At 36.8% G+C, this 27438-nt stretch overlaps 1 protein-coding gene and 1 long non-coding RNA gene across 2 annotated transcripts; one reads left to right on the top strand and one right to left on the bottom strand.

Moving 5' to 3' along the window:
• The first annotated feature begins 361 nt into the window (after positions 1 to 361).
• Positions 362 to 1517, top strand: LOC143849850 (uncharacterized). The gene is made up of 3 exons (XR_013235884.1): positions 362 to 778; positions 855 to 1010; positions 1100 to 1517. It is a non-coding gene; the product is annotated as an uncharacterized LOC143849850 (long non-coding RNA).
• A 582-nt stretch (positions 1518 to 2099) lies between these two features.
• On the bottom strand, positions 2100 to 26538 carry LOC143849849 (protein DETOXIFICATION 33-like). Its single transcript, XM_077359116.1, has 9 exons — positions 26234 to 26538; positions 25839 to 26034; positions 10698 to 11043; positions 9966 to 10052; positions 9809 to 9865; positions 4160 to 4398; positions 2983 to 3101; positions 2678 to 2764; positions 2100 to 2565 (listed from the first exon to the last, which is right to left on the bottom strand). Exons 1-9 carry the CDS (start codon positions 26459 to 26461, stop codon positions 2479 to 2481), a joined length of 1446 nt encoding a protein of 481 aa, XP_077215231.1. The 5' UTR covers positions 26462 to 26538; the 3' UTR covers positions 2100 to 2478.
• Positions 26539 to 27438: the final 900 nt, after the last annotated feature.

The following is a 27438-nucleotide window of genomic DNA, read 5'->3' as shown; positions in this document are numbered from 1 at the left end:
TCTCCACGCAGTCAACTCCTTTTTCTTATATTCGTCCTTTGATTCCCATCCACCCGGAATACAGCCATACTTACTACAAATCACCTTAGCCCATAAATTAGACTGCTCTTCCCCAAATCTCCACAACCATTTTCCCAATAAGGCATGGTTAAACTCCCTAAACCTCCTAATGCCCAAACCTCCAAACTTAATAGGTACACATACATCGCTCCAGTTTACCAAAGAGATGCCTTTCTTCTCCTCATTTTCACCCCACAAAAATCTACGCTGGATCTTTTCAATACGCAAGGCAACACTAACCGGGCACATAAAAAGAGACATAAAATATATAGGCAAATTGGCCAATACATTCCTTCTTGCCTCTTCTTGTGTCATGAAATGACCCATTTAGAGTTATTTTATTGTATTTTCAAGTCACCTTCTACATTCAAAGGCTTTCCTAATCTGACAAGCCTCGATCTTCAGGGAATTATCATTTCTAGTGACACATTAGAATTGTTGGTTTCCAGTTGCCCACTTCTTGAGAGATTGGGAGAACATTGATAATTTAACTCATTTTCGAATCCATGCTCCAAATCTCCGATACTCAAGACTCTATGGTGTTTTTCAAGTACTCTCTTTTGAAAATGCTTAACTTCTATCTACTCTAATAATTGGTTTGTCTTCACGTGTCACCAACGCCAAATATCTTGAACAAAGGGGAACTTGCAATTTAATCAAGATTCTCGGTTGTCTACATGCACTCGAAAGACTTGAAGTGAAGAAATATTTTCTACAGGTAACCCAATGTTATGATTCTCATTTAAAATTCACTTGGCAAAACCCTTATATTGTATTTTTGACTTGGATCGTAGGTTTTGGCTTCGGGTGATATACCAAATATGGTTCCTATTACATATGAATGTCTAAGAAATCTTTCTTTGAGCATCAATATTGCAAACTCAAAGCAGATCTCGGCTGCTCTTTGTTTGTGTAAAGCCTCCCCTAAATTGCAAGAACTTGCAATCTCGGTAAGTTCTTTTAAACATATTTTGAATTTTGATATGTATTATTGTGATCCAAATGTGTAATTGGGTTTTAGTTTCATGTATATCTCCAGGTCTATTCTGATGCAAAAAGGTCTTGTAAACCTGTTGATAACTTTTGGGAAACACAACTACAATTGGATTGCCTGTTCAATTATCTGAAAACTGTCAAGATGGCAAAGATATCAGGCACAAAACATGATCTAGGATTTATAAAATTCTTACTCGCTAGTGCACCGGTACTTGAGACATTCTTTTTTAAGATTGTTGAGGATATGGTCTCTGAGAAATCTAAAATTTTCACAGCATTGCTACGGTTTCGAAGAGTATCACCACTCGCCGAAATCATGTACTTGAGATGACTCAGATAGCGGCGAAAAAAAAAAGGAGTTAAGTTATTCATTGATTACATTTGGACATTTTGGATTCATTAACTTGTCATTGTTTCAATTATTGATTACTTAAATTTTTTATTTTAATCGCGTTTTTTTTTTTTTTTGAAGTGTTCAATGGGTGGATTAGCATTTAATTTTTTTTTATTTAATTAAGATGAAAATAACTCTAACAACCTGTGATACAAGGCATGATCTAAGACATACATGTTCTTCTAAGAGGGTAAAGTTATCAGCATCAAGGTTCATTGGGCCAAGCTTTTACCTTATTATTGTGTCTAAATCTGCTTATCAAGATCTTGAGGGAATTGATCCCCACTCATTCCATTCAATAATGGCAATATTTCCTTTATTTATACTTTTCTAGTGAATGCTCGTAAAATTAACTCTAAGTAACAAGGATAAGTGCAATCTTTGGCATAGAAAAGAAAAACTTTCCAAAATTTGTTACTTTTCCATTGTTGATTACAAATGAAAAATGTAACCTGAACCACAGCATTTCAAGTTTTATTTGACATCCCTCTGAATAAGCCAACTATATCATTTCCCTACAAATCACCGAGCGGCATCAAGCCCTGGTCAATCATTATGAGATATTTTCTCAACAGTAGAAAACCAAGGTCAAAGATTTAGTTTGTTTAAATCCATCATCAAAAGAACAAATCAAGAAACCCCAAAAGAGGAATGTAACACAACCCTTTTTATTCTGGTCTTTAAAAGCTCTCATCTGCTAAAATGTATAGCTCTCTCTCTCTCTCTCTCTCTCTCTCTCTCTCTCTCTCTCTCTCTCTCATGAGATTATTTGATCCTGCCTTAACATGGGAAGCCTGGTCTGGGCCCACCCACATGACATTAGCTCGATCTTGACCCTTCATCTTGTAGGCCCTATCTTGAAGATAATATTACAGAAAATTAACGGTTTCGATCTCATGCTGTCTGATCATTGTCTTTATATGGGCAATTAATCTAAGAAAATTAAGAAACATTCAAGCTCTATAATTGATAATGGGGAAATGTGAGATCAAAGGTGGGACCATTAGATTATTTATCCTCAATCGCTATCAACTCGCGATTTGGGACCCATTAGATGGTATATCTCCAGCAGCTGATCCTCCCCACTTCATAACACGGCTTTCCGCCTGTGCAGCCTGAAATATTAATAACAAGAAAGTCACTAACATGTCACTAGTATATTAGTTATGCATTGCTAATCATTTCTCTAAAATAAAACCCATCATTGTCCCAAGAACATTAACTCACCTCGTTGTTCCAGTTAGTACATGAAGTTACCACCACTAAGATTATTGTCTGAAGAACAATGCCACCAATCATCCCAGACCAAATGCCCTGGAACCCCCAAAAAATTGAGAAAAAACAAATAGTTATAAAGTTGAACAAAATCAGTTTGAAGTTTTTTCTACTTTTTCTCTCTTAGTTGTATCTTTTGGTGGACCACCTCAGGCTTCCTTCTTTTTGAATGAATTTTGCAACCATTCAAAAAAAAAAAAAAATAGTTTGAATTTTGAGAGAGAGAGATGTCTTTAAAGCATATTCTGGTAATTCACCTCAACTCCAAAATCAAATTTAAAACCCAAAAGCAAGCCAAGAGGTAACCCAACAACATAATAGCATCCAACATTTATATAAGCTACCAGAGCTTGCCATCCAGCTCCAACGGCCACTCCTGAAAGAAGAAAAAGAACAAAAAATTAAGCTTAAGATAATTTAAACTTAGAAACAAAACCTTAGTTTAAACTCAATGTGGTAAACTTGATTTTACATCAGGCTCTATTTCATTTGACTTAAAATGGGCATATAATAAATTTTGCGCCCATTGGTTAAGTTTCTTTTGATGTAAAATGTGCATAAAAAAAATTTTACACCCATTTTTAAGACTATTTCTTTTGACGTGAAATGAGCATAAACAAATTTTACTCTCATTTTAAGTGAAAAATTTTGCGCAAAAATTGTTTTACATCCATTTTATGTCGAAAGAAGCACAGCAAAATTGGCCATAAAATTTGTTTCATGCCCATTTTAAGTCTAAAGAAACGGAGCCTAAAAATGGGTAGCACAAGCAAATATTCATCATTTGTGAAACAACCAATTACCCCCAAAAGCTTAAGCTGTTAGATTTGGTGTCATTTAATCATTTATATACTTCAACACTCCCCCTCAATTGCGGCCCCTCTTTTTTGGGTTGAACGTACAAGTGAAGTGGATACTTATCAAGAACTTATTGTGCTTTGAACCGAAGACATGCCGTGAGGCAATAGCTCAGATACCATGTGAAACAACCAATTACTCCAAAAGCTTAAGCCATAAGAGTTGGTGTTATTTAATCATTTATATGTCAACGATAAAAAAAAATGGAGTAATTGGTTGTTTCACATGGTATAAGAGCTATTGCGTCGGGCAGGTCCCAGGTTCAAATCTCAATAACTCTTCAATATTAAAAATCCATGTATATGGCCAATCCAAAAAAAAGGACCAACCCAAAATGAGGGTCCACGCGTGAAGGGGAGTATTGAAGTACAAGCTTTTGGAGGGGAGTGTGACTGGTTGTTTCACACCATTTTACAAAGGAAAATGGTAATGCCACGTACCCACTTTGTTGGCAAAGACTAAAAGCAAAAGGCAACAGGAACAACTCTCTTGCACAAATAGATATGAAGATTAATATATTTTCACTTAATTATAGAAGAAATCAAAGAGAAAGAAAATCAAGTTCATCAAACTAACCAGATAGAACTGGTTGGAGGCCGTTTAGAACCATGGTGAAGGCTAGTAAGCTTGAAAGCTTGGTAACTTCCTTGGCGACGACACTACTGCTTGTGAAAAGAAGAGGGAAGTCATTTCTGGTTATCAAAAGGACGGCCATGCAAACGAAGCCGAGGGAAATGGACGTGGCTGAAACCACCATTACTGCAAATTTTGCTGTTTGAGGATTTCCAGCTCCTAGTTCATTCGATACTCTCACACTGTTAGAACAACCATAACAGATTTTCACACAAAAAGATCGAAGTGGATTTTTATTTATTTTTTGATAGGTAAGCTGGGGTTTGGTATGGACCCCTACCGGCTTATTAGAATGAGAAATTAGATAATACAATCAGCATACAAAACACTAACCCTATCACAAGAATAGGGATATAGACCGTGAGAACAAAGATAAGACCTATCCTAAGCAACGTCCAAGGAAAAGTGGAAGTACAAAGTATCTCAAGAACCACTAATAATCAAGGGCCCCTATCATCCTCTGACTCAACTTCCTAGCTCTTTGGCTCTTCCTCAAATGTTGTTTGTCATTCCCGCTATTTAGGAAGGAATCGTGTCGAGGAATGGGGAAGTACTTCTTTCTATTCACTTCCTGCCACGCTTCATTCTCGTGGGAGGGGTTTTGATTTCTCCCACTCTTTTTGAAAGTAGAGGAAAGTGAGAGATCAAAGGGCACTTGCTATCTACAATATAAGGGTGAACAAAGTATCTCTTATCACATTCAAATAAAGATAATTAAACTAAATGAACATTTGAATTTGTTGTATACCGAGAGATTTCGAATCTCTCAAAAAACAGGATCAAACTCGATGTGCAGTTGTGGACAAGAGGAGATGCAATAAACATTAACAGACTGTTGAAGTACAAATGATTAAATAGCACTTACTCTTACAGCTTACGCTTTTGGAGTAATTGGTTGTTTCACATGAAGCTTAAGCTGTTAGAGTTGGTGTTATTTAATCATTTATATTTCAACACTCTCCTGTTAATTTTTAAAGTGTATTTTTTGGGTAGCTTTAATTTGTTTTTATTTTGAGAGAAGTAGTGAGGGCAAATATGTATTTTTGTGTCCATGAGCATGTTGGTCTTTTTGCCTAGCTTGCACATGTGTGAGCCACACATGTTTGCTCCATCTTTTCCCACTACCTACCTATTTCAAATTCAAACCCTTACTTGGAACTCCAAACCCACTACTTCCCTAAGCATTTAAGACACCACTTTCCCATACCCACTACCACTTACCTAAGCTGTTTTCTCTTTACGTTCCTTGACCAAGCCTATTCTCATTAACTCCATTTTTGTAGAGATTCTCCACTAAGACATAGACCTCCATTGAAGCTTCATTGAAGCTCTCTTGTGTGCAAGCTTTCCTCTTGAAGTTTTCTTCTTTTTATTGTTGTTTATCTTGTAGTGTTGTTCTTTCTATCATATATTGAAGCACATCTCTTTTGGGCATTGTTCTTCTTCTACTTGGTTGTTCATCTTGGGCTAGTGTAAACTTTGGTTTCACTATTTGAGAAGAGGATTTTCCGGTGTTGTGAATTCCGTCTTTCTCTATATGGTATCAAAGCCAAAAGGGTGGTAGTTGGTGCTTATCAAGATTCCCTTGGTGAAGAAGTTCAATCGGTGCTTTGAAGATGGATATGAGTGGAAGGGTTAGTGGACTCGGCATTGAGTTGCTAAATCAATCAAATTACAAGATATGGAAAACATGTATGGAGTCTTATCTTGTGGGAGAAGATTTATGGGAGGTTGTTTGTGGAGATGCCGTTGTAGCTCCGGAAGATACACAAGAAAATGCCGATGTATTGTGAAGAATGCCAAGGCCGAATTTCTTTTGAAGAGGTTTATTTCACATGACTTGTTTGAGCACATCATTGGATGTAAATCGGCGAGTGAGATATGGACTACCCTTGATGGATTGCTTAACAAGAAGAATATGGCTCGTCTACAAATGTTAGAAAATGATTTGGCGAATACTACACAAGGTAGTCTCTCTAGTTCTCAATTCTTTTTGAAGATCAAGAATCTTTGTTCGGAGATTTCTCTATTGGATCCAGAAGAGCCTATTTCGGAGGCACGAATGAAGCGGCATATTATTCGTGGGTTGAAGAGAGAGTGTATCCCTTATGTTACATCAATTCAAGGATGGGATCAGCAACCATCTTTGGTGGAGTTTGAAAATCTTCTTGCTTCACAAGAGTCTTTAGCTAGACAAATGGCAGGTTGTTCAATATCCGGGAGTGAAGGAGAAACATTGTTTTCAAGTAACAAGAAGCCTTTCAACAAATACAAAGAGAAGAAAAATGTTCCAAGTAAAGGTGGAGACGAAGGTGGATCATCCGTTATGGGTAATGGAAACCGAAAGGGTATCAAGTGTTACCGATATGGTAAATTTGGGCATACACAAAAGAATTGCCATGTGACATTAAAGGATGGCAATGTAGACGAAAAAGTTGATGATCCAAAACATGAAGAAGATTGGGGTAGATGTTTCGTGGAGGAAACTACTACGGTGGGTTCTTTGGCATCCATCAATTTTAAGAGTGATTGGATTGTCGATTCCGGTTGTGGGCATCATCTTACCGGCGACGAATCTAAGTTCTCAAAGTTCCAAAAATATAAAGGCAGTGATGCTATCATCACGGCGGACAACACCATACATCCGGTAGAGAAAGAAGGGGTCATTGCCATTGGTGGAGCAAATGAGGATCCTATTATACTTAAGAGTGTGTTTCATGTTTCCGGTATGAAGAAGAATCTTTTCTCGGTGGCAAATGCGGTTGATGCGGGAAATTATGTTTTATTCGGGCCTAAGGAGGTGAAATCTCTTCGGAATATTTCAAGCTTGAAGGCGGATGTTGTCTACACCGGTAAGAGAGTTAAAGATTTGTTTGTTTTATCGTCTTCAACCTTATATGTTGATAAAATGAGTACAAATGATGGCACTTCAATTTGGCATGCTAGATTGGGTCATATTAGCATGGATAAATTGAAGGTCATGGTGATTAAGAATCTAGTGAATGGGCTACCAAATTTAGATTCTTTTGGTGGTGGAAATGTGTGTGAGGGTTGTCAATATGGTAAGGCACATCGTCTTCCGTTTGACAAGTCTCTTTCAAGGTGCAAGGCCCCATTGGAGCGTATCCATAGTGATGTAATGGGACCTTGTAGGACACCTTCATTTTCCGGCTTCCGCTATATGTTGTTATTTGCTGATGATTTTACTAGATTCACTTGGGTGTATTTTATAAGGGAGAAATCGGATGCATTGTCTAAGTTTGTTGAGTTCAAGAAGACCGTTGAAAGTATACTTCACAAATCGATCAAGCGGTTGAGAACCGATAATGGTGGGAAGTTTACTTCCGATGAATTTTCTATGTTTTGTCGTGATCATGGTATCCAAAGGGATCTCACTTGTGCTTATACGCCTCAACAAAATGAAGTGGCGGAGGCGGAAGGTATGGCTTGTGCAACTTATGTGATTAATCTGGTGCCTCTTAGTCCGATTAATATGAAGTCTCCTTATGAGTTGATGTTTAGGGTGAAGCCTAGTGTCAAGCACTTCAAGGTCTTTGGTTCAATTTGCTATGTGCATGTGCCGGATGAAAAGAGAACCAAGTTGGATGCCACGGCAAAGAAGTGTATTTTCATTGGGTATGATGAAAGGAAGAAATGTTGGAAGTGCATGGATCCTACAACTCACAAGTCTATTGTTTCAAGAGATGTTGTATTTGATGAAGTCTCTTCTTATTATGGTTTGGATGGTGGTTCTACTAATAGTGTGGGTGTAGGTGAGCACATCCTTGTTGAGGTTGAGCCTCAAGCAACAATGTACTTGCCGGTGACACCAAATGCTCCAATGGAATTTGGGTCTTCTTCTTCTTTTCCGATGGGGGAGCAAGGTGATAGGGGGAGTGATGTTGCATATCATGTTCAAGAAGATGAGCAAAATGAAGAAACTAATGAAGATGAGTATAGTGCATCACATCCTAGAAGATCAAAAAGAAAGATTGTCAAACCGGCACGGTATCGGGATGAAAACATGGTGAGCACTTATTCTTGTTTTCTTTCCGATCCATTTGATGACAATGAGCCTTCTTGCTTTGATGAAGCAAAAGGGGTGAGAGAATGGAAGGATGCTATGAATGAGGAGATGAATGCACTTGTGAAAAATGAGACTTGGGATCTTGTTCCTAAGCCTATTGATGTGAAGCCGGTTACATATAAATGGGTGTACAAATTGAAGCGGAAAGCGGATGAGAGTGTGGATAGGTTCAAAGCAAGGTTGGTGGCTAGAGGGTTCTCTCAAAAGTATGGAGAGGATTATGAGGAGACCTTTAGTCCCATTGCCAAGATGACTTCCGTTCGAGTTGTAATTTCATTGGCCGCTTATCATGGTTGGAAATTATTTCAACTTGATGTGAAAAATGCATTTTTGTATGGTGAGATTGACAAAGATATCTACATGGAGCAACCGTTGGGTTACAATTCAAGTGATTATCCGAATTATGTTTGCAAGCTCAAGAAAGCTCTTTATGGGTTAAAGCAAGCTCCAAGGGCGTGGTATGGTAAGATTGCCGAATATTTACAATTCTGCGATTATTTTGCTTCTAACTCCGATTCTAGTTTATTTGTAAAGAAAGACAAAGGCTTGCTTGTCATTGTGCTTCTTTACGTCGACGACATGATAGTTACCGGCAACAATGATATTGAGGTTGCAAAGCTAAGGGATAAGCTATCTATTATTTTTGAGATGAAGGACTTGGGAGAACTAAGTCACTTTCTTGGTTTGAAGGTGGAGACCTTGAAGGATGGCATGCTAGTTTCTCAAAAAGGGTATGCGGAGAAATTAGTTGGAAGATTTGGGATGAATCAAAGTAAAAGATCCTCTACTCGGTTTCTTTTCCTTTTTTCCATAGAATCTCTACACTTCTTCTCCCTTGGACTATTACCCTTGAAACATTACTCTTTTAGCTTACCCTTGAAGCTTCTCTCGAGCTTACAATCTCTACACAATACTTATAGACACAACACTCCTAAAATAGATAAATACATTAAACACTTTGTTGTAATCCCCATGAGTCCTTTAGGTATCCTAAGCAACATCATAGTAGCTCCCCATTGACTCTTTGATAATCTAACCTAGACATTAAGAACTCCAAAAAACATACAATGACTTTTACATTTTCCTCACATAATAACTATCCTAGAAAACCCCAAAAGAGTACTTTTCACAAAACCATAAACATTGATTTGATTTATAATTTCCAATAGGAATCATTGTTCTCATTTTAATATACAAAAAAATCTTAAACATAAACTATGGTTAGTTCTTTGGGACTCTATTCTAGATTCCCACAAAAAAGTGGCAGGAGGAGAGATATATATTCAGTAAAAAAAGTGGCAGGAGGAGAGATATATATTCAGTAAAAATTCATCTACTCAACTAAAAACTCATTGGGTTAACTCAACTCACCAGTAAAACAAGTTAACATGGCAGCAACTCGAGATTTGAATTGTCAATTAAATACCCATTAGTTCGAAGTGGCCCAAACCACTACAGAAAGAAACAGAGCCATAAAGAAAACAAAAAGTAAAAGAGTGACAAACCTTATGGCAGCATTGAATCCAAATGCAATCATAAACACCCATCCATTTAAGTTCATGCTGCAAAAAATACAATTGCAAGAATATTTTCCATTTTATGATCTCAATAATTTTATATAATTGAAAAATGGTGAAAGTAAGTGTATTGATGCTCTTTTACCATATGGAGAGGGCATCAACTGCTATAACAGGGTTTGTAAGGTTGCCAGTCAAGATTATCAATATCGTCAAGTACCAAAACTCTAAACTGCAATTTCAGCAAACAAAACATATCTATTTCTCATGAGAGAGAAAGAGAGAGCATCATTGATTGCCATCAAGTCGAGAATGGAAACTTGTATTATCAAGATTCAAATAATGTTAGAATTTAGAAGTATAAATGATTAAATGATAACTCTCTACCAGGTTAAGCTTTTGGAGTAATTGGTTGTTTCACATGGGGGTGGGGGAGAGGTTTGTTGAAGTACATGTGATTAAATAACACCAATTCCCTAACGCCACGTTTGGATACCCACAAGATTTAGATTTGGATTTCTCACATTTGCAGTTGAGATTTGTAGCTGGATCGAATCCTTCGATTTCCAAATCAGCTACAACAGTGAAAAAAAAACCTGATTTTCAAGTCTTTTCTGCTAGACATTATTTAGAAATACATATTTGTGGCAATTACCTTCACCCTCGCTGCTCCTCGACCTTGCTGCAGCAACAGCAAGACGTCCCTCCCTCCCTCCTTCCCTCCCTCGTACAACATGAGCATGAGGATGATTGATGTATTTTGTATCCAAATCCAAATAAAAAAACATGAGGTATCCAAACATGGCCTAACAGCTTAAGCTTTTGGAGTAATTGGTTGTTTCACAATTAAGATTATGTAACATTGGAAGTGGCTTACCATAACATTACAGCTGAAGCTAAGAAAAGTTTGACAAAAGCAAAGAGATCTTTGAAGGCAAGCCATGAAAAACCGGACCAAGCACCATCAGATTTTGTTACAAAGATGTAGCTCAATTGGCCAAAGATGATGAGCCACCACGACAAATCAAGGGCGACGGCTGCACCGAGAAGGCCGCACCCGAGCTTAAATATAAGCAACCAGCTGAACACAACATGTATCACCAAGACTACGCCCGCCACCATAGCCGGCACCATGACCTTTCTTTGAGCCACCAAGAATTTTCGAATTGGGAAATTGAGGGCGTAGGCGAACAACTGAGGAATCATCCACAAGGCAAACTTCCCTGTATAAAAGAACAATCTTGTTTCTCATACGCTCTGTTTGGAAAAAAAAATTATAAACAAGTTAGATGGAAATGATATGATTATAGTTAATTTAGATGGTTATCAGTGTAAATTGAAGGTCCCAAAAAAAAATGCTTTGGTTCATGTTATTTTTTTTCAAAAAGGATAAATTTTTACAAATATTTTTTCTTTCCAACCATTTCCGAAAAAATTCCTGCAATCCAAAGAGGGTAAGAAAATATTATCAGAGATCCCACAACTGAGCTCTATGTGTGGCCTTTGGGGGGGCTGTTCTCCATGGGATTGCATGGCTGGGTTTATTAATTTTAAAATTATCCAAGTGGGAAACCAATCCCTGGAACAGCTTATCCAAGGATTTCTATCCAAGTAAATGTTTGATGGTTTCTCTAGGAATTTGGAGAAAATTTTGAAACCTTTTTGAAGAAAACTTATAATGCAGCTTTTTAGTTACTAAAGGAGAGTTTTAAATACACCATTAAATTCTTAATTTTAAAAGTATATTTCAATTGGATATGGAGAATCATGTTTTTAGCCTAAAATTTTTTTTCCAAAGTATTTCTAATGGGTACCTAAATAAAACTTATGTTAACATATATTAGATAACAAACTTTCTTCTAATGAAACCACTTCTGAGTAACGCTAAAGCCATGATTGGCTGCCATGAAAAAATTTTCCATGGAATTTTAGTTTATCAAGTGGTGAGAGAGGATGGAAGGAGAGACTAGCGGGCATGAGTGAGGACAGGGTAATGAAATAGTGAAATACTAAAAAACAAGGAAAATAAAATATTTCATCAATATACAATTTATTTTTCCCAGATAATTTACGAAGAAACTGCATTATATTTTTGAAATATCAGTTGGCTGGTAGTTAAAATTATTTGCACTGAAGAGTGGCATCGTATGATGAAAAGGACCAAAAGTTGGGGTTAAGTCGGCAAAAGTTGGGGTCGAATCGGGAAAAGTTGGATCAAGTAGTATTTTAGATTTTTTTAATATTTTGGGTTACTTTAGGAATTTTTCCTTTTTTATAATTATTTTTCTTTTTTTCATATTTTTCATGAGATACAGTTTGTTTGGTTGTTTTCTATTAGATAACGGCATTTTGGTCATTTTCCATGATATATGGGTGTTTAAGAACTTTTTCATTCTTTAGCATTTTTAAAAATTTTAGTACTTCTTCCAATTTTTCCGATCTTCCCATTTTCCCATGAGATAAGGTTATTTTGGTCATTTCAATTACTTTAGGAGTGTTTTAGGTTTATTTTCGATCTAGTGCCCCTCATTCTGTTACATTAGTAGATAGAACCACATCACCTTTTTTTGGGTTTGTAGTCTCCATCTCTAACAACCATTGTTTATCTTATGTTCTGTATGTTCTTGCATTTCCTATTGGTCAACTGTCTTTGCGTCAATTGACAAAAACTCTAAATTGTTATGTTTTCTTCTATACCTCTTATTGCACCTTTCAGGATCTGAAGACTGGGACGAGGATTAGTTTGGGCCGTGATATTGGTGGCTTATACTATCTTAATTCGAGACATGCTGGTTTTGCTCTTCATACTTTTGTTGATGCTTATCAGTGGCACTATCATTTGGGTCACCCTCTTACCGAGAAGCTTCACAAATGTTCTTACATTACTAGGCCTATTGAGTCATTTTCCTGTGAGTCTTGTGAGTTGGAAAAAGTACCATCGAGTTTCTTATCCTTCACTTGGTATTCATCGTTCGTCGAGTCCTTTTGAAATTGTTCATTCTGACATTTGGGATCCTTCAAGTACTGTCTCTTTATATGGTTTTTGATATTTTGTTATATTTGTGGATGATTTTTCACGCGCTACATGGTTGTTTCTACTTAAAGATTGTTCTGAAGTTTTTAATGCATTTCGTCGCTTTTACTTTGAAATTGCTAATCAATTTAAATGTTCTATTTCTTGCTTGTGCACTGATAATGCCAAATAATATTTCTCTACCTATAATGGTTTTCAGCAATTTCTTGAGTCACGCGGCATCATCCATGAGTCTTCCTATGCTTATACCTCGCAGTAGAATGGTGTCACTGAGAGGAAGATACGATACTTATTGGATATGACTCACACTAATATGTTCCAGATCTAAGGTTTATTGGGGTGATGTTAGGCAATTCGACAAGATCCCAGCCTTGGTTCTTAGCTATAGGTTCTAATTCATCCTTCATGGCCTCATGCCATAAATTAGAATCCTCACCACTCATAGCTAGTGAAAACGTCAAAGGGTTTCCATCATTCGCACACTCTTGGTCAACTTCTTGAAGATACACAATATAATATGAAGAGATAGCCGGTCTCCTTATTCTTGAAGATCTTCTTGGTGCCACTACATCCTCCACTTCTTGTGGATTTTGGTTGGCATTTTCAATGACAATATCCTCTTGGGGTGGCAAACCATCAGTTAGTTCGTCCTCCATAACCACATCTTGTGAAGGGTCATGAATTCTGACCACTTGATCCTCAGGTGCAGATATGATAACTAGATTCTGCACTTCATCAAAGACTAAGTCTCGAGGTAGTTTGCTCCCACTGTCGTCATCGTCCTCAAGAAAGACAGTGTTCTTTCCTTCAACAAATTTAGTAGTATGATTAGGACAGTAAAACTTATAACCTTTAGACCCTTCAGCATAGCCAATAAAATAGCCACTAATAGTCTTTAAGTCTAATTTCCTCTCATGTGGATTGAACACTTTAACTTCAACTGGACAGCCACATATCATTAAGTGTTTTAAACTGGGTTTCCAACATTTCCACAACTTGAATGGAGTTTTAAGAACTACTTTACTGGGAACCCTATTTAAAACATACACGGTTGTCTTGAAGGCTTCGTTCCACTAATTTAATGAGAGGATTGAATGGCTAATCATACTCTCAACCATATCCATTGGCGTGCAATTCCTCCTTTCAGCTTTGATGTGGTGTTCTCGGCATGAAATATTGGGCAATAATGCCCTCTTCCTTTAGGAATCCAGCAAATGAACATGACCTTTATCCCAATTTAGTGTATTTGTCATAATATTCACCTCATCTATCTGATCTAACGATCTTTATTTTCTTTCCAGATTGTCTCTCTACTTCTGCTTTGTGTTTACACTTAACTCCTCACTCTTTTCAAAGAGATGATAGAGATACATATATCTCGTATAATTGTGGATAAAAGAGATAAAACATCTTAGACGATTCACACAAGAAGTTGGAATTGGCCCGCAAATATCAGTATGTATGATCTCTAACTTTTCTGAACTCCTCTTGGCACCCTTTTTGGACTTGTTTGTCTGCTTTTTCTTTACGCAGTTCACACAAGTTCCAAAGTTAGCAAAATCAAGAGTCTCTAGGACCTCATCTTTTACTAACCTTTTAATAAACTTTCTAGAGATATGATCATATCTCATGTGCCACAATGTAGAGGATTCCTTATTCTCATGACTACGTTCAATGCCAACACCATTTTGCACAGTTAGGGTATTTTGAGAAAAAATATTTAGGCTCAAATGATGTAGGCCATCAAAATAAGGTACCAATGCTAATGATAGAATTCTTAATTATATCAAGGGAAGAATAATGAAAATTAAGGTTTTTATCATGGTCCAAAAGTCTAAAATAGATAAAGGTATGTAAAAGGTCTTATAAAACAAATCATGTAGATGGCTCAAGCTGGTAGGTCCCTTTATCTTCCACCCGTGAGTGTTTCTAGTTTCTTGAGAAGATAAACAGCTCACTTTACGTCGGTGTTGGATGACTAACTAATAATTATAAGGTTCTGGTAACATGGATTGAAAAACTGGAATCAATCCTTCACGTGTCATTTTGAACATAAACTATATTAGATTCATACAAACAAAATGTGATTATCTCGCTTTTGAGTCACTTTATGTACTTGAGGCAGTTTTCCTTTAATTGTCCCTTCTTTCTGTAGAAGAAGCACTTTACTTGAGTATCCTTAGCGTCAATTTGGTTAACTGACAGTTTGTTTAGCTTCTTCTTCATAGGAACACTCCTGCCAATCTTTCCTTATTTCTTTCGTCGAATGACAAGATTGGTTGTTTCCTGCTTTTCTTAGCTCAACCTCCATTTCTCTTCTACACACATGGTCTAAAGATTGTCGAGAGACCATTTGCCCTTATGAATATTATAGCTAATCTTGAATTCACTATATTCTATAAAGAGGGAGTTGAGGATAAAGAATTACCAAGAATGACTCAGAAATTTCAATTTCATGGCCTGCACTTGTGCATCATTATTGCGCATTTTCATGATATTCTCTCTAACTCCTTTATCTGCATTGTGCTTTAAAGATACAAGTTTGCTCATAAGAGTAGCAGCCAATGCCTTATCTGAACTTACAAACTGTTCTTGAACCACTTCCATAAACTCCCTGGCATTGGTGATCTTAGGGAGAGATGTCCTGATGCTTTGAGCAATGTGGCTCTAAATGAGAAACAAGCTTAAGCGGTTTGACCTCTCCCACTCTTTATAATGGTCCCTCTCTTCTTGCGTACTCTGATCTGTATGAGTTGGTAATTCATCCACTCTGAGAACAAGATCAAGGTCCATCCAACCCAAGAATGAGCATACCCTATCCATTGACTGAGAAAATTATCCCAGTAAGGAAAGGAATCCTAATAGATTTATAATACAAATATTGACTGATTAGCTGCAAAATATAAAATACAAACACATGCTTACTAAGTGCTAAATTCCAATTAAGCCATAATACCAGAATGCCAACCCATATTGACATATCTGGTTGTAAATGCATCGTATCACTGTAGCCCTCCTTTGGGCCAAGGCTACAGCACACATTAGATTTACCCTTAGTAATCATACCGAACAATTAGATCAGAATTTGATCCCTTCTCCATACTTTTGGGCCTAGGACAAGAGCCTTCATCTAATTTCATTGATCTCACGATTCCAATGAATTCATAATGCACAAGCACTTTCCTTTGGGCCAAGCGACTATGCATTACAAACGCATTGCCATTGCAGATACCATTAGAGTAAAGCAACTGAAAAGTTGCACTTTATGTGTCAATGGGCATTGTTAATGCACCACTTGTCACACGTATCCTCATAGCCATAGGATGCTTTGGCCCCTCCCAGACTAATCGAATTCCTCTTTATAATGGTATCTTGGGTGTATGACTGATCTTTATGTCATATTACAACAATTTACTTTATGGGGTATGATTTACGTAATTACAACTAACCAATACAACTGAAGGAATTGCATACAACTACAACTAAATTTAAAGAAATATGCGTATGAATTGAAACTCAAGCAAAAAACACTTTAAATTCATATTGTATAATTTTTGGCAATTATTAACTTTATTGTAGAGGTTTTGGATTGATTAGATTTTACCTTAATGGAAACTCAAATCAGTTTTCAAGGGCCTTTAGGATGTAGGCAAAACTGACCATAAACAACTTAAACCTCTTCAAAACTAAAATCCATTAATCCAATCAGTCTGAAACTGATACACATAGTACCTTAGGGTGTTGGTAACATTCTATCAAAATTTGGGAGTGTTTCCCAAGCCCTAGGTCCAAAATCCGAAGCCCTTTTATAGTGGAAACATAGAGAACAACAACCTACTGATCTCAGATTATTCTGAAAACTATACCATTGCGTCCGAAACGCCGAAAAACTTTAGGGTACAGTTCAAAACTTTTTCTTTTTATGATTCTAAACCCAAGAAAAATTGAAATATCTAGTGCCCAAGAAAAGCGGAGATTCATAGAAAAGTAACCTACAGGTCTCAGATTGTTACCAAACCAGTACCATTACGTCCGAAACGCCAAAAAAAATGTAAGATACAGTTCAACACTTTTTCAGAATATGAGATTTAAGGGTCCAAATTGGGCCGAAGTAAATTCGAAGAAGAGGACAAAATAAACTAAAAACAAAGAAATCACATATGCGTAGTGACAGCTGGTGCGTCACGTGATAGCGCAAAAGTCTAAACGCGCTCGTATCTGTAAATCGAAACCCACTTGGAAAACTGAAATAAACAGGAGGGGGGGTGAATTGAATTTTAACACTTAATTAGCCCTTTTGAAAATTAATTATAAACCCTAATTTGAATTTTCTTCTCTTGATTGAATTTTTGGTTAGTGCAAATAAGATTAAAAGACAAAGTGAAATGCTAAACCAAAAAGAATGAAAGTGCAAGATAATGGAAGAGACACACCGATGTATAGTGGTTCGGGCAAAGCCCTACTCCACTCTTCTTAAGATCGTCCTTAAGGATTTCCACTATGCGAGACCTCCACGATGCCCGGCTCCGAGGCGGTTACACTTCCAAGGGATATTAAATGAGGATGCCCTTATACCTTTACAATGACTCTCCTTCTTCGCCGAGTTCTAAGCGGTTTCTCTCTAGGAAATTAAAATAGGATGCCCTTACACCTTTACAAGAAATGAAAGTTGAATAGCTTAGCTTCTTCTTGAAAGCTTGATGCTCTTTGAAGTCCCTTGATTGCTCTTCAATGATGATTGCAAGTGAAAGCTCTAAACCCAAACTCAATAGATTTGCAAGTGCAAGGCAAGTTGGGAAAAATCAAAATCTTAAGCTTGAAAGGGTTGCAAGTTTGCTTGAATGCTTAAGAAAGTTTTTCAAATGATCAAGAGAGAGGAAATAATCCTCTAGATGTTGTATAAATAGTCTCTCCTCAAAATATGACCGTTTGGGGGTGGAAATAACAAAAACCACAAATTAATTCAAATCCCAACGGCTCTTTTTTGAGCTGTCGCAAGGTTCTCGGAGTTCCGAGAGAACGGCCAGAAAATGCAATTTTTCTACTGGACCATTTCTCGGAGTTCCGAGCTCGGAGCTCCGAGAAAAATCTCGGAGTTGCGAGAAGCCTAAAAATATGTATATTTTGATATTTTATTTCTTGTTTGATTTTTGGCTTTTGGAACTCAACTCTTATGATAATTATGGAATTTATATGAGGGTCCCAACATGTTGGTCCACCACATAATCATTCACTAAACATTTAAAGTTCTTTAAGTGTTCTTTGAACAACATTTTGAAAATACTTTGCCTTGACTTGAAAATCTAAAGAGATGAGATGTACAATGATACCTATGCAACCTTCAATTTCTCTTTAGCTTTGGTCTTCAAGTTAATCTTCCATCTTTGTATGCTTGCTTGAGAGATGATGTGAGCTCCACTTAGCTCCTTTGACTCTTGTTGGGTAATCTTCAAGCATGATCATGTTGTGTGTTGGTTTCTTCAATGATCAATCATATCTTAAACACAACACTTCAAAGCAAATTGATTAGTTATTCAAAAACATAATCAATTATGTTTAGAATCATCAAAACAAGATAGGAGAGTAGACCCTTGGGCTTACAATCTCCCCCTTTTTTATGATGACAAACAAAATTGATTATGAGGTGTGTGTGGAGTGACATAGTGGGCAAGTGAATACTGGAACTCCCCCTCAATATATGCACACAGATAAATGATAACAATTAAAAGCATATGGTGCATAAAGTCAATTGAATAGATAATCAATTTCAAACTTCTCCCCCTTTTGTCATTGACAGAAAGGGTGAAAAAAAATAAAGCAATTTAGGAGTAGATAAATATTGAGTTAGGTACTCCCCCTAAATCAATGCTTATGGTATAAAAATATATAGCCAAGTAATGCACATATACCTGTTCATGATCAAGATGTTGACAAATGTCAAATTGTTAGGTATTTTTAATTAAAGTGAAGATACCTCTCCAACTTAGAAAACTAAGAAGGCTAAGAGTATCAATTGAGTGATTTTTAAGATTAATATTTGACATCTCATTCATGCAGATACTACCAAACAAAGATGATATATAAATAAATACTATATAAATGAGCAGGTGAAGGGCACAAAGTATTTATTTGGCAATTTCTTTAACTTGATCTGCACTCCAAATGTTTAAGGCACTTCGAATATAGCAAATTCTATCATCACTAAGGGGTTTTGTAAAGATATCCGCTAATTGATCATCAGTGTTGATATATTTTAAGCAAATATCCCCTTTTTGTGAGTGATCTCTAATGAAGTGGTGCCTAATCTCAATATGTTTTGTTCTTGAGTGTTGTATGGGGTTCTTTGTTAAGCTTATAGCACTAGTGTTGTCACATTGGATGAGAATATTTTTTATTTTAATTGCATAGTCCATCAATGTGCTTTTCATCCATAGGACTTGTGCACAACAAGCTCCAGCTGCCACATATTATGCTTCTGTTGTGGACAGAGCTACTGAATTTTGCTTCTTGCTAAACCATGAAACAAGTGATTTACCCAAGAATTGGCAAGTCCCACTAGTGCTTTTCCTATCTACTCTACATCCGGCGAAGTTTGCATCTGAATATCCGATGAGAGTAAAGGAAGATGATCTTTCATACCATAGTCCGAGACTTTGTGTTCCTCTTAAATACTTGAAGATCTTCTTGACTGCTGATAGGTGAGACTCTTTTGGATCCGATTGAAATCGAGCACAGAGACAGACAGTAAACATAATGTCTGGTCTGCTAGCTGTCAAATAGAGTAAACTAACTATCATACCCCTATACATCTTCTGGTCCACAGATTTGCCAAATTCATCCTTTTCTAGCTTAGCAGTAGTACTCATGGGAATTCTTGATGTCTTACTGCTATCCATGCCATACTTCTTTAATAACTCCTTTGTATATTTCTCTTGATTTAAAAATATTCCATTTTTGTATTGTTTAATTTGGAGTCCTAAGAAATAGGTTAACTCACCCATCATTCTCATTTTAAATTCATTTTTCATTAAAGTTGCAAATTCATCACACAATTTTTGATTAGTTGAGCCACAGATGGTATCATCCACATAGATCTGGACAAGGAGGATATCTTGATTCTCTCTTTTGATAAACAATGTTTTATCCACCTTTCCCATCTCAAATCCTTTTTCAACCAAAAAAGTGCAAAGCCTCTCATACCAAGCTCTAGGAGCTTGCTTTAATCCATATAAAGCTTTATCAAGCCTGAAGACATGATTTGGATGTTTGTAGTCCTCAAAACCTGGAGGTTGATCAACATACACTTCCTCTTGGATATAGCCATTTAGGAATGCACTTTTGACATCCATTTGATATAGTTTAAATCCTTTATGAGATGCATATGCCAAGAGTATCCTAATAGCCTCCATACTGGCAACAGGAGCAAATGTCTCATCATAGTCTATTCCCTCCTCCTGATTGTACCCTTGGGCTACAAGCCTAGCTTTGTTTCTAGTGATAATTTTATTTTTATCTAACTTGTTTCTATACACTCATCTCGTGCCAATGACTTGATGATCACTAGGTCTAGGCACTAGCCTCCACAACTTGTTCCTTTCGAATTGACTTAACTCTTCTTGCATAGCCATCAACCAATATTCATCCTTTTCGGCTTCCTTGATGGTTTTAGGTTCTAATTCGGATAGGAACGCCAAATTGTTACTCACACTTCGATAGTATGATCTAGTTCTTACCGGCGATGTGGCATCACCTAAGATTTGGGATTCAGGATGATCTACCAATGTTCTCATATCCCTAGGCAATGAGTCATCATCTACATTTTCTGCTTCCTCACTAGGTAATGTATGACTTGTAGATGCATGAGGAGGAGCACTTAATTTAGGAAAAAGATGTTCAATGGGTTCATCCTCATCATGTGGCATTTCTTGAGGTGTTTGCTCTCTCTCATCAAATGTCACATGCATGGATTCTTCGACAACTAGGGTTCTTCTATTAAATACTCTATATGCCTTGCTATGTGAAGAGTACCCTAAGAATATTCCATCATCCGACTTCTTATCAAATTTGTGTAAATTATCTTTAATGTTTAAAATGAAGCATTTACATCCAAACACTCTAAAATAGCTTATATTAGGTTTCAAGTTTTTCCAAAGCTCATAGGGTGTTTTCTTAGAAATTTGCCTTAAATATACCCTGTTTATGATATAGCAAGCGGTGCTAACCGCTTCCGCCCAAAAATATCTAGGGAGATCATTTTCATGCAACATAGTTCTAGCCATTTCTTGGAGAGTTCGATTCTTTCTTTCTACAACTCCATTTTGTTGAGGTGTTCTAGGTGCGGAAAAAATTATGTTTTATGCCATGTTCATTACAGTAAGTGTCAAAATGTACATTTTCAAATTCCGTTCCATGATCACTTCTAATGTAAGAGATAGCAACACCTTTTTCATTTTGTATTTGATTGCACAATATAAGAAAATTTTCATAAGTTTCATCTTTGTGTGCTAGAAATATGACCCAAGTAAATCGTGAGTAGTCATCCACAACTACAAACACGTACCTCTTTCCACCTAGGCTACTTGTCTTCATTGGTCCAAAAAGATCCATATGAAGTAGCTCCAAGGGGTAGGAAGTTGAAATCATATTTTTAGGTGCAAATGAGCTCTTCAATTGTTTTCCTAATTGACAAGTTCTACAAATGTGATCTTTGGTGTATTTGAACTTAGGCAATCATCTAACAATTTCTTTTGATGAGAGGGTCGAAATGAGTTCCATTCCAGCATGACCCAACCTCCTATGCCATAGCCAAGAATCCTCACTAATGGCATTAAGACAAGTCACATTTTGGAGTCTAAGATCATCTAGTCCAATTGTGTAAATGTTATTGTCTCTAGAACCTATGAATTTTACTTTTCCATCTATCTTATTTTTAACAATGCATTTGTCGGGATTGAAGACTACTTCAAAACCATTATCACATAATTGACTAATGCTAATAAGATTATGGGACAAGCCATCAACAAATAGTACATCATGTATGGGAGAGGTAGAGTTACCTATGGTGCTTTCACATTTGACTTTTCCTTTCTTATCATCTCCAAAGGTAACGTCTCCACCATCCTTGAGTGATAGGGATGCGAATTGAGTAAGGTCTCATGTCATGTGTCTAGAGCATCCACTATCAAGGTACCATGTGTTCTTCTTGTTATGGCTTTTAAGGCATACATACATATGAATAGGCAAGTGAGATCCCTTAGGTACCCAAATCTTCCTAATCTTGCTATGTTCATTTAATTTCACTTTAGAGTTCAATTTGATTTTATCTTGTTTAGCATGCAAGCAAGAAACCTTGTAATGACCTTCTAGACCACAATAAAAATAAATCTTGGTACTACTAGAAGAAGCATTTTCAAGTTTGTTTTTATAGTTAGATATTGTAGTATTCCATTTATGTCCAAGTCCACTTTTGTCACTTAACATTCTTTGTATATTAACAAGCTTATCTAATTTCAATGAACTATTTTCAAATTTTTCAAAAAGTTTCTTTAGTTCATCATATTCAAAAGATAGTTTACCATTTTCATAATTTAGCTTGTTGTTTTCATTAGAAAGTTCTTGTTGGTTTTCATTTAAGATTTTGATAGAAGCATTTAACTCATGAATTTCTACTTTGTATTTTTCATTTTTATCATCTAAAAATTCATGATCTTTCTTTAACCAACCAAATTCTTTTGTCATGTTAGCAAGAGAATTTTCAAGTGATGCAATTTTATCGAATTGAATTTCAAGTTCATCATTTGCATTTTGTAAGGAATCTAGAACTTCTTTTAAGATAATGACATCATTTAAAGTATTTACCTCGTTATTGTCGTTTGTTGAGGCCATGAAGCACACGTTCCTTGCTATCAAGCAATCTTCGCCATCATTTTGTTCACCTTCACTTTCAATTTCCTCATCCCAAGTGGCGGTCATTCCTTTCTTGCCTTCTCTTCTCTTGAAGCGGTTGGTTGAAGAAGGCTCATTATTGAGTGGACAATCCGGGCGAATGTGTCCAATCTTCTTGCAACCGTAGCATTGGGGTTGAGAAGATCCATCACCGAGTTCTTCTTTCTTCTTGAATGGAGGATTGGTCCTTCTATTTCTCATACCTCACATGTTCCTTTACAAGAATTTGATCCTTCTTGTTAGGAGGGCAACCTCATCTTCCATGTTTTCCTTTGCATCTTCATTTTCACCTACATTACAGGCAAAAGCAATTCCTTTTCCTTTTTCAATTTTAGTTTCAATTTCGGGTGCTTTTGTTTTGAAAATCATTTCATGGGTGATCAAGGACCCTATTAGTTCATCTAGGTTCAATCTGTTCATGTCCTTGGCTTCGGTGATTGCGGAGGTTTTGGATTCTCATGACAAAGGTAGGGACCTAAGGATTTTGGTCACTAAATATCTATTAGAAAATTATTTTCGAAGACCCCTTAGTCCATTTACAAGATTGGTGAATCTAGTGTACATGTCGGCAATTGTTTCATCGGGTGTCATTTGAAAGAGTTCATATTGCGGAAAAAGATGATTCATTTTAGATTCTTTGACTTGATTGGTTCCTTCATGGGTGACCTCTAAGGTATCCCAAATTTCCTTAGCCGAATTCAAATTTGATACTCTATTGAATTCTCCGGGAGATAGAGCACAAATAAGGGAATTCATAGCTTTGGCATTGTAATTTGAAGCTTGTTGTTCGGCTTCGGTCCAATCATTTAGATTTCTTGTGGGTAATGTGTATTCATTATTAATTGCTCTCCACATTTGATAATCTTGTGTTAAAAATATTTTCATTTTAGTTTTCCAAAAACTATAGTTTGTTCCATCAAAATAGGGTGGCCTAGTGTTTGAGTAACCTTCATGGTGTTGAGGATGGTTTGCCATTTTTAGAATCTTTACTCTAGACCGGTTAGGGTTTTAAAAATTAGAGACGAGGCTCTGATACCAATTGAAATAAACAAGAGGGGGGTGAATTGAATTTAACACTTAATTAGCCCTTTTGAAAATTAATTATAAACCCTAATTTGAATGTTCTTCTCTTGATTGAATTTTTGGTTAGTGCAAATAATATTAAAAGACAAAGTGAAATGCTAAACCAAAAAGAATGAAAGTGTAAGATAATGGAAGAGACACACCGATGTATAGTAGTTCGGGCAAAGCCCTACTCCACTCTTCTTAAGATCGTCCTTAAGGATTTCCACTATGCGAGACCTCCACGATGCCCGGCTCCGAGGCGGTTACACTTCCAAGGGATATTAAATGAGGATGCCCTTACACCTTTACAATGACTCTCCTTCTTCGCCGAGTTCTAAGCGGTTTCTCTCTAGGGAATTAAAATAGGATGCCCTTACACCTTTACAAGAAATGAAAGTTGAATAGCTTAGCTTCTTCTTGAAAGCTTGATGCTCTTTGAAGTCCCTTGATTGCTCTTCAATGATGATTGCAAGTGAAAGCTCTAAACCCAAACTCAATAGATTTGCAAGTGCAAGGCAAGTTGGAAAAATCAAAATCTTAAGCTTGAAAGGGTTGCAAGTTTGCTTGAATGCTTAAGAAAGTTTTTCAAATGATCAAGAGAGAGGAAATAATTCTCTAGATGTTGTATAAATAGTCTCTCCTCAAAATATGACCCTTTGGGGGTGGAAATAACAAAAACCACAAATTAATTCAAATCCCAACGGCTCTTTTTTGAGCTGTCGCAAGGTTCTCGGAGCTCCGAGAGAACGGCCAGAAAATGCAATTTTTCTATTGGACCATTTCTCGGAGTTCCGAGAAAATGGCCAGAAGCTACTGGACCATTTCTCGGAGTTCCGAGAAGCCTAAAAATCTGTATATTTTGAGATTTTATTTCTTGTTTGATTTTTGGCTTTCGGAACTCAACTCTTATGATAATTATGGAATGTTTATGAGGGTCCCAACATGTTGGTCCACCACATAATCATTCACTAAACCTTTAAAGTTCTTTAAGTGTTCTTTGAAAAACATTTTGAAAATACTTTGCCTTGACTTGAAAATCTAAAGAGAGGAGATGTACAATGATACCTATGCAACCTTCAATTTCTCTTTAGCTTTGGTCTTCAAGTTGATCTTCCATCTTTGTATGCTTGCTTGAGAGTTGATGTGAGCTCCACTTAGCTTATTTGACTCTTGTTGGGTACATCTTCAAACATGACCATATTGTGTGTTGGTTTCTTCAATGATCAATCCTATCTTAAACACAACACTTCAAAGCAAATTGATTAGTTATTCAAAAACACAATCAATTATGTTTAGAATCATCAAAACAAGATAGGAGAGTAGACCCTTGGGCTTACAAAAACTCTCTTCCTAGAAAACTTCGGGTCGCGATTAAAATTCATCCAACCGTCGGATTGGAGCGCTGCCAGAGGCGTTGGACTCGTATAGGAAAACCAGCGTTTTCTTTAAAGTTGGTCCCACCAATGTGGGCCACACAATAAAACGCCAACAACCAAGCCTTTCCTCCCAAGCTACCTCTTATATGGAGGGAAAACTCCTCCGTTTGGTTGCCGGAGTTTTTTTATTCTTGGGACTGTTGGTTGGTGGGCCCAAAATAATCCCAAGAAGCAAAATAACCCCGCACGAAACTCCAGGAAGGAAAAATAACATGGGATTTTTATTTTCCGGGATACTTCCAGGGAGTTTTTTTTCCCACCAATCTCCCAGGAAGTTTTTTGTTCCACAAAAATCTCAAGAACCAAAAAAATTCCTGCAACCAAACATAGGTTCCAATGTGGGACTAAATGTTTTTGCATTGTAGTTGAGATTCCTCTCCACACACTGAAAGGTTTTGGCTTCAAGTCACACTGACCACAAAGTACAAGTGCTCTTTGAAGAACAAGAGAGATCTTTTAATTTTGAATCTTCCCTGCAAATTTCATAGAGTCAAAAGTGATTTTGACTTTCAAAATTCAGAGAGAGAGAGAGAGTTACCAGCTAAATCAGCAACCTCTCTTGTCTGCCCAAACAGAATGAGAAGGGGAGGAGAGAAGATGTAAATGGGAAGCAAAACAAGAGCCGAGCAAAGCAAAATAATCCAAGATCTCTGCAAGTACACACCCAACATCCTAATTGATCCTGCACCAAAAGCTTGACCACACAAAGTCTCCAAAGCACTTCCCATTCCTAACTACAGAAACCCACATACAAAATTCCAAACCATCTGAGATTCTCACATTGACACTACAAAACGAAATATATAGGACCCACTTAACTACTTCAAAACAAAAAAGAGTGAACACAGCTTCCTAATTAATGATGAATTACAGAAGAAAAATCGAAGATAAAATAGCACTAAATTATCAGTTTAACTTAAGGGAGAATCTTACCATTACACCAAAGGCAAACCCGCCAATGACAGAGTCTTCGATCGAAACAGCGGCTAGTTCGACTGTGCCCACATGGCCTACAAAGGTTTGTGTGATGGCACCAAGAGAGTATTGACATAGTGAAGTGAAAATTGCTGGCCCTGCAATTCTCCAAAGCTTCTTAGATTCTATGAGGGATCTCTTGAAGAGATTGGGTTCTATGTGTTCTTGAAGGAGAGGAGCTTCCATCTCTCTGTAGACTTTCTCTTCACAAGTGTTACAAATGTTGGGTATGTGAATTTTTCTATTAATAAGAGATTAAGAGTTGAACCATTTCAAAAAAAAGAGATTTAAGAGTTGAAATTTGGTGGAAAAGAAAGACTTGAAGATTTGAAGGGTAGGTACACTTTTTTTTGGTAAGTAGAAAAGTAGACCTATTGGTAGGTAGTCCGTTTCTAGGACAACAAAAATTAATCTAGCGAAGATTCCCTGGAAAATATGTTTTCCTGCTTCTGGCTAACTAGCTTTCTATGGAAATGTATTTCCAAAATCGAATTTTTCTTTGCTTTCTAGGGAAACCTCAATTTTGTTGGACCTGTGATATTTTACAATTAAAGGAGGGAAATGGTATCAGCACTACTGGATTTTGATGATCACACTCCTCACTTTATTAAAAGTACGGTATGGACCCCACCATAGGATGATCTAGACCGTCCATTAGATGGACCACAACATAAATAGGTTGTGCCCCAAAAATCATTTCCATAGGTTGATCCTAACCTTCCGATCTGAATGTTAGAGTGTTGATCCTAACCCTCTATAGATCGGAGGGTTAGGATCAACCTATGGAAGTGATTTTTGGGGCACAACCTATTTAGGCTGTGGCCCATCTAATGGACGGTCTGGATCATCCTATGGTGCAGACCATAACGTACTTTTAATAAAGTGAGGAGTGAGATCGCCAAAATACAGTAGTGCTGATAGCATTTCCCTTAAAGGAATATCCTAGAATTAAAAACTCCCATAATTTTGAGAGGAATGCTAAACTGAAGGGCTCCTTTGCAAAAGCCAGCTGAACAAGGGTGCCTCTCTTAGGACCACGTCACCAAAGTTCATTTATAATGGCATTGAAAAAAATGTGTTTCCCAACTTTTAGTTAACTCATTTTCTACTAAAATGATTTTCCAAAATAAATTGTTTTCCTTCTTTTCGATGTAGAGCTCAAT

Source organism: Tasmannia lanceolata, unplaced genomic scaffold (genome assembly GCF_043159265.1).
Source record: "Tasmannia lanceolata isolate RefF3 unplaced genomic scaffold, GAP_Taslan_0.1 ptg000018l, whole genome shotgun sequence".
Lineage (NCBI taxonomy): Eukaryota > Viridiplantae > Streptophyta > Magnoliopsida > Canellales > Winteraceae > Tasmannia > Tasmannia lanceolata.
Note: the sequence above shows the minus strand (reverse complement) of the source record. Positions and strands in the feature narration are given on the sequence as shown.

What these genes read in the sequence shown, in the direction of transcription:
- LOC143849849 (XM_077359116.1), bottom strand. Translation starts at nt 26,461, where the DNA reads ATGGAAGCTCCTCTCCTTCAAGAACACATAGAACCCAATCTCTTCAAG. An exon ending in GGTTTGCCTTTGGTGTAATG is followed by an intron (nt 26,035 to 26,233) that starts GTAAGATTCTCC and finishes GGGTTTCTGTAG; the next exon opens with TTAGGAATGGGAAGTGCTTT. An exon ending in AATTTGATTTTGGAGTTGAG is followed by an intron (nt 2,765 to 2,982) that starts GTGAATTACCAG and finishes TGGGGGTTCCAG; the next exon opens with GGCATTTGGTCTGGGATGAT.